This window comes from Chanodichthys erythropterus, chromosome 10 (genome assembly GCF_024489055.1).
Source record: "Chanodichthys erythropterus isolate Z2021 chromosome 10, ASM2448905v1, whole genome shotgun sequence".
Lineage (NCBI taxonomy): Eukaryota > Metazoa > Chordata > Actinopteri > Cypriniformes > Xenocyprididae > Chanodichthys > Chanodichthys erythropterus.
The window spans coordinates 13058575-13070987 of record NC_090230.1 but is presented as its reverse complement, the minus strand read 5'-3'; the positions used below and the strand labels follow the sequence as shown (position 1 = coordinate 13070987).

Here is a 12413-nt window from a genome sequence, read left to right as displayed (position 1 = left end):
GCTTACCTGATATCTGTCTATGGGGTCTTCCTGCTGCAGTTGGCTCTCTCTCAGAGACTGATACTCCTTCTCAAACTTCTTTAGCTTCTTTGTCGGCACCTAAGAAAGACAGAAAATCAGAGATCAGGTTTTTAAAACGTACACAATCACAAAAAACATCCATAAATGTCTTTAATACAGTTTAAAATAGTCAAAGCTCCCCCCCCCCCACCAAAGAATGTACAGCATATGCAATTATACACATATTTACCATTAAAGTGTTAGTTCACTCAAAAATGAAAATTCTGTCATTATTTACTCAGCCTTAAGTCATTCCAAACCTCTAAGACATTCATTCATCTTTGGAACACATCTTTGCCTACGCAACTACCACTTTCAAGCCCCAGAAAGGTAGTAAAGACATAATTTAAGTAATCCATGTGACTCCAGTGGTTTAACCTCAATTTTATGAAGGGACCCAAATGTTTTGTTTGTTACAATGTAACTTAAAAAATATACAGTGCACAGCATAAATGAGTACCCCCTCTGAAACTTAAATCCAGCAATTACTCTTTACTTAGAAGTCATGTTAGGGTTCTTTATAGATATAATATTCCAGCAAGTCTGTTTGATCAATTACCAAAGAAGCATGTCAAAATTATTCAGAAAAATAAGATTTTCTTATCAAAGTGACAAAATGTTGCGTTGCAAAAATGAGTACACCCTCCTGAAAGTTACAAAATAAAACTAAATTTTTTTTTTTTTCTGCTGTAAGTTTAAGTTCATTTTTGTTCAACAGGTAAGTATGTTGAACCAAAACATTTAAAGATACGTAATTTCTTGACATTTATATAGCCCACTGAATCATTAATGCTGACAACAACAGAATCATTTGGGAGAGAACTGTCAGAAGACTTTCTGAAGATTTTTTTAGCACAAAAAAGAGGACAGTGGTACAAGAGGATTACCAAATCATAGTTTTAAGTGTGAACATATTGCAAAAGTAACAGATATTCAAAAACAATGGACTTGTGACAAGGCCCTGAAATAATCATTTTAAGCTTTCATTTAGTGATGAGGGATTTTTTTTGCTAGACAAAGAGCAGGAGAAATACCAAGCAAGTGTCTCAGAGCCATCAAAAGCTATGAAATGAGTGACTGTTTATCTCACAGAGTAAGAAGCAGCCTGCAGAAATGACATGCGTGGTTGTTGTCCTCACTGGAACTACCTACTGTAGCCAGTCAGTTAGCTTTTTCCAAGGCTCAAATTTACAAAATACAGACTTCTGGGAATCCATACTCTGGTCTCAAGAGACCAAGTCAATCATTTTTCCCACAGTGAAGTTCAGTGGTATTAAAGCTCTTATATAGGGATGTATGAATGCTGAAGGTGTGAGGGAGTTGTGCTTTATCAAAGTAGAAGTTTTGCTGTAGAAGGGGGCAAAACTTGAAACAGAAGATTTTTTTCAACATGACAATGATGATTTGAATTCTCTCAAGGTGAAAAACCTTTTGTGTACATGTACTGCACTCAGTCTTAACATTCTTGAGCACCTGTGGGGGATTCTGTAGAGACGAGTTGAGCAACACTCCCCATTAAAGATCAGGGCATTTAAGGAGCTCATCGTCCAGGAGTTAAACAGGACAGATGTGATCATTTGTCATGAACTTGTACAGCCCGTGCCAAGAAGGGTCAGAGCAGTATTTCAGTATTTCTATTTCAGATAATTATTTATCTGAAATAGAAATACTGAAATACTATCTCTTTTGAACTTTCTATTCATTAAAGAATCCTGAAAGAATTTCTACAAAAATGTTAAGCAGCAAAAACTGTTTTCAACATTGATAAGAAGATCCATTATTAATAACAGAAGAGCCTAATTGAGCACATTAGATTGATTTCTGAAGGATCATGTAACAATAATGACTGGAGTAATGGATAATATGTAATTTTCCCACATATTTGGTAAGATATTACTCGACAAAGAACAATGTGCAGCATTATGAGCTCTTACTACACTTCCTTAACTAAAAAGCAAAACCATCTCAGGAGCCTTTAAAAGAGCAGCGCTCCTGTCCGTTGCTATGGCAGCATAGCCGGAGTTAGCATGGAGTCTCTGAGGGTGGAGCGTGCTCAGTGAAGCCAGTCCTGAGGGGATCTCTTCATCCGGGTTTACTCACTGCTTTACAGCAGGGGACTTTGTTTATTACACTCTTCATTCAGCAGGTCTGGGATCAGTTTTCATAAAGCCTTTCATAATTGGCTTCTTCATTTGAGTTTGAAACTGCTCTCACACAAAGCAGAAATGTGTATTGCCACCACAGCAGCATTTTGAAGGCAAACAAAAATACACAACATGCTTACGAATCATGTAGCACATCAACAGTGTTCACACTTCGGAAATTCATTCTGAGTCTCCATGTTTCTGCTTTATTCAAGTCCAAAAACATAAAAAGACCCTTCTTTTTTTCCTCTTATCTCAATCTGCATCACTTCTTCTGAACAGGAACTCATTATTGACCATCACCCATGGGACCATATAGTGTGTGTTTGATCTCTGACCTCAGGATGAGGGTCGCCGGAGCAAGAAACTGTTGCACCACTTGTGTTATCAATGAAGCCACAGTGGCACTCAATTTTTTTTTTTTCGCAAAAGCAGTTGTAACAATGATGAGGCAAAAGCATGTGCTTGGGTAAGCTTGACTTCTCCTTTCTGCGAAAAAAAGGCTTCAAACAGCCACCTTTGCCTTTCTACTCCAACACAAAGTGTCCGTTGTACTGTTCAGAGGAATGTGAACATGATACAAACTCTTCAGAACAGAGTGCACTAGGAGGATAACCAAACAATTGATTCATAATATCAGGACAGCAAAAGAAATAAGACAGAAAAAGAGAAAGGAGGGAATACAGTTGCTAGGGGGTTTTGGGTGGATGCTATAGGGAACTGGGTGATTGTTAGGGTGTTCTGGGTGGTTGCTAGGGCCTCACTATGCGTTTTCTAGGGAGCTTTGGGTTGTTGCTAGAGTGCTGCTAGTGCCCACCTCCAAGTCTATTTGATTATGGTGTCTAGATATCTCTTAAAGTATGTTTTCTCTCTATTTTATCAAATACAGAAGTATGTGCCAGTGTTTATAAATACTTATCGTTAGGCTTAGTGATGCTTGCCTTAGAGAAAGAGAGGAGTAGAAAGGAACGGGCAGCAGCCTATTAATCTGACAGTTGGTGGTGCAGATAAGAGACCAGGCTTCATTAGACAAAGAGATGTAAGAAGAACGCGCAGTCCGGATGTGCTGTGTAGCCACAGACCACAGAATGACACGTTGAAATGGCACAACCAACGTGGAAGTCAAATTCTCAGCACAAACATTCATTCGGTTTAACACTCAAAGCCATATAGATACGGAAAGTTTGTCAGGGAGATTTCACCTCAACAAACGTGGTTGGTGTAAATGACGAGTTTATATATACACAAAACACCTACACAGGTATGAATGAGTAGCTGATCTCCATTTTCCATTCAAGTTGACATTAACAGCACGTTGTTTCCAATGAATGTGGATATACAGCAACTGAAACGTGTCTCGATACTAAAATGAGTGATTTCCCACCAACTTTTACAGTACATATACTGAAAACTGACACAGCAACTGTTTTACACCCAATTCTTGTTGCTACAACCAAAGTAAAAACTGCAAAGCTTAATTTTGGTTTACTGGAATTTCTTAAACCAGTGCATTTGCCCACACAATGTTTGAATATTCAGGTCACTAGGCTCATCTGAGTATTCAAAACATCTACTTGAGCGAAAAAAAAAAAAAGTCATAACATGCAAAATTGCATTAGGTCGACAGGCATTCGCTCCTCAATACAGCCATGTTCATCTTCTTACCAACACACACACACACACACACACACACACACACACACACACACACACACACACACACACGCACACGCACACGCACACACACACAGTATTTTCAACTCCGGACTTGGCATTCCTTGGAATAAGGACATAATGTGGAAAATTGTACAGCCTTGTAATTTCATTAGATGGCATTTCTCACAGAGCGGAAAGCCTGAGACAGTATCAAATGAACAAGCTCTACAAGAAAAAGGCTTGTACAACGAGTCTAGATGGCATTCTTTCTGCCAAATTATAAAAAAAGAAGGTAAAACAGCCATTTGAGTGAGACTTACCACCGGTTTAGGTTTGGAGTTGGCCACCAGACTGGCAAAGAAATCCTCTTCATTGATCTGATTGATAACGTGTGCGTCGTAAGCCACCGTTATCGACACTTCCTGCATCATCTTGGCAAAGTTTCTGCGAGGAGCACTGAGTGAGACAGGTGAGCTTTGAGAAACGAAGGAGGGAGGGAGGGAGGGAGGGAGGAAGGAAGGAGGAGGAGAGAGCTGACAAGACTGCAGAGACCGGGACCAGTTGACAAGTTTCTTTATGGGTAAAAGCCGGCCCCTTAGGCGGGAAATAAATGCAGGGGGGAAGGAACATGCACTCACAACCTGGTTTCGTCTTCCAAGGATTGTGTATTCCGCTCGATTCCTTCAAAGAGACGAAGCTCTGTGCTTGTCCACAGACTTTAAATTGCAAGTTGTGCAGGGACGACTCCTACCGCCACGGTCTCATGGGTAGCGGTGGTTACCACTGGAAATATGAAGAGCGAGGCAAGCGGAAAAGGTTCAGAGGCAGGGGAAATTTGGGTTTGTCAGAGAAACCACAAAGGGGTCTTCTAACTCCCCTGGTAGTTCTTGCATTATCTTCTCATCTAACTGCCCGAGCCTTGTTTTTCCTCCAAAGAATTGAAGCCGGTCTGTTCCTGGTTTAATAAGTATCCAAATGCAAACATCTACAAGCCAAAGACTCAAGATGGCATGTGCTAGTTCTCCAAGGCTGATTCCTCTAAGCCGTTTCCATTCTCAAAGCATGTCTCCTTTCGATTAAGTCCCCTTTCAATATCAAGAGGATGTGAAATTTGGAATTTGGCTCGTAATCCACGGAGGGGGAAGTTCGTACAGCTTGTGCTTTCGACGTGAGCAGGTGCCTGTGAATTCCATCACCCTGTAAGCTTATTACCCAGCGACTTGATCCTCTTTAAATTCACACCACTTCAAAAAGAAACGACCGCTTTGCATTTCCTCTTCTTGAACATGTGATTGGAAATGGTCGGGATCACGGGTGGCAGAAGCAATCTGTGCACAGCCTCATGGTGTGTGTGTGTGTGTGTCCAGGTCTGATACAGAGATACAGCAACGAGGCTTCCTGTCCTTGCCACATAATCTCCTCCCTCCCAGCCGTATCATAAAAAACATCCAGATGACATCCCAGTGGCAGAATCCTCTAGAAACCAACAAGATCAGTGTAAAAAGGGGGACGGTGAGAATAAAAATAACAGTTTTGAGGTGGAATAGCAGTTTAAACGTTGTTTATTCGCCCACTCCAGCGCTGATTTTGGATGAAACACCTCATTGATCTGCTCTCCTGTCTGCCTTTCACTTTTGTTTGTAGAAGATAAAGAGGAAAGTGTGACTAAGTACACATTCGCACACATGGACGGCAATGAGGCGTGGTCAACGCAGACGCTTGGAGCAATGATGGTGCAGAACTCTTTTACGTGGACAAAACGCCACTTGGCATGATGACGAGAAAATCCAGTTGCAAAATAAGAAGGATCAAGCGGCTTGCGCTTATGGTCTTCTCTCGGAAGGAACAAAAACAAAAGATTTGAGTGAAATGCAAGTAGTCCAAACAAAGTGCATGGTGTAAATGTTGCAGGTGTAAACCCATCCGTCTCGCTAGGGAGTGGAGGAGACATGGATCAAGGGTGCATGTAGGTGGGTGTGGACTGTAGGGAGTTGAAAGTGCCATACAAGGGAAAAACAAAGGATAGTGATCCTACAGACTCTGGTGTAAAACGAAGCTTGTCTCTCTTCACTGAATCATTTGTAAGCTGATGAATGCACCTGTTACATCACCACTCACTCAGGTGCTGGTTTCCCACAGAGTGCATCTGCCTCTCTGGTTTCTTATTTCTCTCTCACTGTGTACTAAATTTTGCCAAATACATGGTTCTCTGTCCAATTTCTGAGAAGAGTCAATTTGGCACTGCGCATAAGATACTGATAAAAAAAATAGTAGTATACAGCAGGGGTCAATCCCGTGTAAAAAGTTTTTTGGCATTGTGACATTATTATTATGACGCAAGTATATTTTACAATACTTATTTCTTTAATTTTCAAAATTCTCAAAAAATTCTTTAAAATATTACAGAAAATTACTAAGTTAAAATCAGCAAAAATTAAAAGTAGTACAAATACTAAACTAACATTACAATAATTATTTAAATAACTTTTTTCTAATAAAAAAATATATATATGCTTTTTTATTTACATGAAAATTAAGCAAATTGTATGTATGTATGTATGTATGTATGTATGTATGCATGCATATATATATATATATATATATATATATATATATATATATATATATATATATATATATATATATATATATATATATATATATATATATATATATACACACACACACACACACACACATACATACACATATATATACACATATATACATATATATATATATTTTGTGATACAGATATTCAGTATACAGATATTCAGTATACAGAATGAACAGACCACAATGAGTGCATACTTAGTAGCCACATCCGAGAAAATATCCCTTTAACAACACTGTTTGGACAAAACATTCTCGATGTCGGAATTAATTGTAGTGTACAAACAGACATCTCCAGTTAAATACTGCATTATACAATTACTGCATTACTGAAGCACAGCAGTGAGTGACTGGGGGCACAGGAAATCCTGCTGTTAGTGCATTAACAGAGAGGAGAGAGAGAAATACTGGGGGTGGGATGAACCCAGTATCATCTCAATCTCTACTCCTCCTTCCTTCCTGAACACGCACACTCAACAACACAACTGCCCCAAACAAAAATAAATCTATAGAAGAGGCACTAACTCCAGAAGAAAATGGGTTGGAGCGTATAGAAGTCCCGTGGAACGGGTTTGAGACCGAGAATTAAACCGTGTTTATCCTTGAGTTCTAATGCCACCTTGCCACAATGGAGCCTTGAAATGCAGACAAGGTCTCTGCATTCTCTGAATAACTGCATGCTCGGCTTTGTGGTGTAGCGCTTCAAATTTCTCAAACAATGCAAAAGCGACCTGGAATTGCATAATTTACTCCTTTGATACAAGTCTATACATTTTCACCCATTTCATCATCTGTCAGGCATAAATCTGACTGCTTAGACAACACACACACACACACACCTCTTCATTATAAACCACACAATCTGAAATATCATTCATGTTCAAAAAATAAACAAGTATAAATGTTTCAATATAATATTTCTGGTTGTGGGTTTGTTCAAATCAATAGAAATCAACTAATACTGGCATTAAAAAGATAGCAAATGATAAAATAAAAAATCTATTAACAAAGGCACATTGTTTCTGATGGCGAGAGCTTTGAAAGATGTTTTGAGTAGATTTTTATATTTTTTTTTACCTTGATATTGCAGGCTTGCTCCATAAGGCGCCGAGCATTCTCTGCCGCCCTGTAGCGTTTTGGGAGCTGGACCCGGAAAAATTTCAGTGCACCCTCAAAGTCAGCCTGAAGCAAGTCTTCTTTGGAGGTCTGCATGCAAACAGAAAAACAGAACTTGTTTAGGGTCATTTCAGGAAATTACCATGATAAGCAGCCTGAAAAGGAACTTAGCCTGGTGATTATGTTCTGCATTGTGCTTATATTGCCCTTTTGTGATGTGAACCTGACAACCGCACAACATTTAAAAGAATTCAAAAGACCGCTGTCTGTGTCATAATTTGTCAAATCTGATATTAAAACGATATTTGCAGCTACTAAAGTCCATCTATACAATAACAAATAGAGTAAGGAGACTTGTACAGTTGCATGACTAAGGAATTAACCAATATTAAAAGCCTGGCCAATAGCGACAAGCTAATTATTTTTATTTTATGGCCACCAAGCAATATTTGCCCAAACCATAAATCTACACTTTGCTAACAGAAAAGAAACATTAAAGGGTTAGTTCAGCCAAAAAATAAAATTTCTGTCATTACTCACCCTCATGTCGTTCCAAACCCGTAAGACCTTCGTTCATCTTCACAACACAGATGAGGATATTTTTGATGAAATCAGAGGTTTCTGAACCACATATAGGCAGCAACATCATTGCAACTTTCAAGGCCCAGAAAGATAGTAAAGACTATTTGCTCTATTGTATTTATTTGTGATGTTGCTTGTAGTTTGATTTTTTTTTTAATTTTCTTTATTTTTATTTGACAGTAGTCCTATTTTCCCTGAACATAGCACATATCGAACCGTACCGAAACCGTGACGCTAAAACCGTGATATGTACCAAATCGTGGGCATTTTGAACCGTTGCACCCCTTTTAAAGACATTGTTAAAATAGTTCATGCGACTACAGTGGTTCAACCTTAATGTTATGAAATACCTTTTGTGTGCAAAAACCAAACAAAAATAACAACTTTATTCAACAATTTCTCCTCTTCCATGTCAGTCTCCTACGCTGCTTACGTTGTAGAGACAGTGCAGTGCTTCCGGGTTCTACGTCAGAACGCCCACTCCGTATTGACAGGGAAGAGAAGAAATTGATGAATAAAGTTGTTATTTTTGTTTTGTTTTTGCGCACAAGAAGGATTCTTGTTGCTTCATAACCTTAAGGTTGAACCACTGTAGTCATGTGGATTATTTTAACAATGTCTTTACTACTTCTCTGGACCTCAAAAGGTGCAATGACGTTGCTGCCTATGGGTGATTTAGAAACCTCTCGGATTGCATCAAAAATATCTTTATTTGTGTTCCGATGATGAATGAAGTTCTTACGGCTTTGGAACGACATGAGTGTGAGTAATTAATGACAGAAATTTCATTTCTTGCTGAACTAACCCTTTAAAAAATAAAACGTTTGTATTCTGCAAGCATTATGAAAAAATAAATACACATAAAAATAATAGAATGTTGTAAGTGACTTCAAGGCGTTAAATAAATAAATAAAATAGTTTGCATGCTGCAAGTGAACTTAAGGCATCATGCATTAAAACAATAATAAATAAATGAATAAATAAATAAAACGCTTTAAAATGAACATAATAGTTTGCTGCAATTGAACTCAAGACATCAAAGCATTAAATTGCATAAAAGCATAAATTGAATAACATTAAAAACAAACAAAAAAAATGTATGTATACTGCAAGTGATCATAAGGCAATGCATTATTAATAAAATAAATTAATAAAAAATATGTTACTTAAATAATTACATCAAAAAAGACATTGTAAAACAACTGCCTTCAACAGGATGACAAATAAAAGCCCTTTCCTACATGAACACATACAAAAGTCACACAAGCAGTCACATATCATACAAAAGATATAAACAAAGGTGAAGATGACTTCTATTTGCAGCAGCTGCCCCTCACCGCCAGAAGTCGGGGCACAAACAGGCGGTGACCCATGCCCAGCAGCCCCATGACTCTATCAGTACAGTCATTGACCGGCCCAGCCTTGTCCTCTCCAGCGCCCCCTTCCTCCAGCCTCCGCATGGCGGGTGGTATCTGAGCCCATAGAGGTGGTGAAGGCAAATCTCTCTCTGGGGTCAGAGGTGAAAGAGCCTCATGGGCTCCTCCAGAATCCCCAGCATCATCCTCCCACAGAGGCTCTGGGGCTGACTTGGAGTCAGCCACGTTGACGTCCCGAGACGGAGCCCAATCTTTGAAAAGTTTAATCCAGGCGGTTGATTTGGTAGCACTAAAGCAGTCTTGGTAAGTGCGACGGTGTCATTCGATCATGATTCGATGAGCGTGAGCATGTGGCATCAAAAACCGGAGGAGGGATTCGCACTTATACTGATCCATTTTAGGGTCTGCAATGTAAATACTATTGGAGACCACGCCTAGTTTAAAAGACACCAGAACCAAACCAAACCAAAAGTGGCTTTACATGCTTCAAGAGACATAAGGAAATAATGCTACACTCCTGGTTTATCATTGGCCGGCTCCTCCCGAATTCCCAAATTTGCAATCTGTTGCCTGGCAACAGGCAGGAGGAGAGTCGCGTGGTGCTGTTGAGACAGCACGTCTTCCGTGTTTTGCTCGTCTTCAAAGGATCTAAGTCCTGGATCTAACGAGGCAGAAACAAGACGAAGTTAAGTGCCTCAGAGTTGTTGTCAGGTAGATTCTGCTCTCTGTCAAGGATCCGAAGTGCATCGAGAGGGTGGGAAACATGGAGTTGGATTCAAGCAAAGTCCTCATTCTCGTCCAATCGAGCCTGCAGATAAGAGTAAACCGACAACACCACTTGTACCATCCTGTCGCGGTCAAGAAGTGACTGAAAGAATCATCCAGAATCCTCAACTGTGGGATGAAGGTGGTGAGATGCGAGACTGGGTGGTTGTTGTCTTCTCGTCTTCAGGCCTTCGTTATTCCAGCTACAGTGGCTTCTCTGCTATGCTTTCCTGATCGAGCCAGTCAGAGCATCAGTAGGGAAAGTCAACGAGCGCATGAGAGGAAAATGGGGAGGGAGAGACGCGCACAGAGATGCTGTCGATGCTAGAAAAGGTGGCGGAGTGGCGGAAAGGGAGGAGGAGAGGAAAATAGGAGGGGCGTTGTGAGGGAATGGGAGACCGTGGACGAATGGACAGTGGACATAGCCGAGGATCCAACGCAACTCATGCTAAATGCTAATTGCAGTTGTATGCTTGCTAAGGGAAGAGGCGGACAGTCAGGGGGACATGTGGAGAAACAGAGTGCAAGGGGGGGAGGGGGGGGTGGAGCAGGAGGGACAGAGAGAGAGAGAAAGGCGGAGGAGGAGGGGGATTAGGAGCCTTCGGGGAGAATGTCGTAATGGTTAGCCAATAGGAGCGAGGCAGTGCAACCCCCTCTAGCTCCCCTCATCCGCTCTCTCTATTAATGCACATCTCTTGCTTCCTTGCACGCACATTCACATCATTCAATGCTCTGCTTCTGTCCACCAGCCTTCACTGTTTTTTTATTTTTCCATTTAAACATAGTGGGACAATAGCATAACATGCTAACAATATTTTTCACAAGCTCCCTACTTATATGAATATTACAGGAAACATTACAATTTAATTAGTGAGGAAATGACAATAAACATACATTGACAAAACCTGTCAAGAATATGCTTCAAGGAAATAACTAAAATAATAATATTAATATATTAATTTAAAAATGAGCCTAAAAACATTACAAAAAAATGGAATACAGTAATGAAAATATAATTACATACAATCTCCACAGATATGTGACAAAAAAACATTCCAATGATTATAATAAAGTAATAAAATTTTTTATTATATTAATTTTGGTTTATTTATATATATATATATATATATATATATATATATATATATATATATATATATATATATATATATATATATATTCTAACTTAAAAAATAATATATACATGAAATAATTATATATATAATATCTATACATTTAATATTTAAATAACATATATATAATATCTATATATTAATATTTAAACACACACACATACATATACATATATATACATATATATACATATATACACATACACACAACATTTAATCATCTAATTAAATTTTCTATTGTAGTCTTATATTTTATCTTTTTTAATTTGTTTGTATTTTACATATATTTTAATGACGTATATTAATTTAAAGTTTAAATGTAATTAAATATAATTTAACTTTTGCAATCAACACAAATTTATGAATATTGATTACAAAATAATATTAAGATGCATTATGACAAAGAGAAAAGAGAATATCATATATAGGACTTACAATACAACATTTAAATGCATGATGACAATGGGAACAAATCTAAAAAATTGAAATGAATATTAAAAAAAATAAATAAATAAATAAAATAAAATCACACCAGTGTTTAAATATACACCTAACAGTCAAGTCACATTTATTTGTATAACACTTTTTTCAATACCCATTTTTTTAAAGCAGCTTAACAGAAAATTATGATGTTTACAATATCTTAATATCTTCATGCCGAATTGTTGTATTTAGCAGATGAGAACTGGGTGATAACGGTTTATATTTTTGAGATGATATAAACAATGACATTAGAGAACATTTGTCAAGACTAATTACATAAAAAACATTGTTTGTCTTCAAAATGACAAATTATATAATCAGGCTTGTGTAATTCTAGTACTCTGAGATTTGAGGTTCATTTACAAATATCCACATAGTTCTACTTTAATGAACACCTGGAGTTTGAAAAGCCTTAAAAAGAAACTAGAGAAAACTATTCTGGTTCTCACATCTGCTGTAATTACAGAACCGGGAAGTGGAGTCTA

The 12413-nt window shown here is 38.2% G+C and overlaps 1 protein-coding gene across 5 annotated transcripts in view; it reads right to left on the bottom strand.

The window, feature by feature from the left end:
- rabgap1l (RAB GTPase activating protein 1-like) overlaps positions 1-12413 on the bottom strand; it is a 112072-nt gene that overhangs the window by 7674 nt on the left and 91985 nt on the right. For 2 of the 5 annotated variants that reach the window (XM_067396080.1, XM_067396082.1), the window contains exons 19-20: positions 7551-7679; positions 7-99 (exon numbers count right to left, since the gene is read on the bottom strand). In XM_067396080.1, coding sequence (XP_067252181.1) covers positions 7-99; positions 7551-7679 — 222 coding nt within the window. Of the gene's footprint in view, positions 1-6; positions 100-4180; positions 6269-7550; positions 7680-12413 lie in introns of those variants that run through there. The other 3 variants (XM_067396084.1, XM_067396086.1, XM_067396083.1) reach the window with 3 other exon arrangements.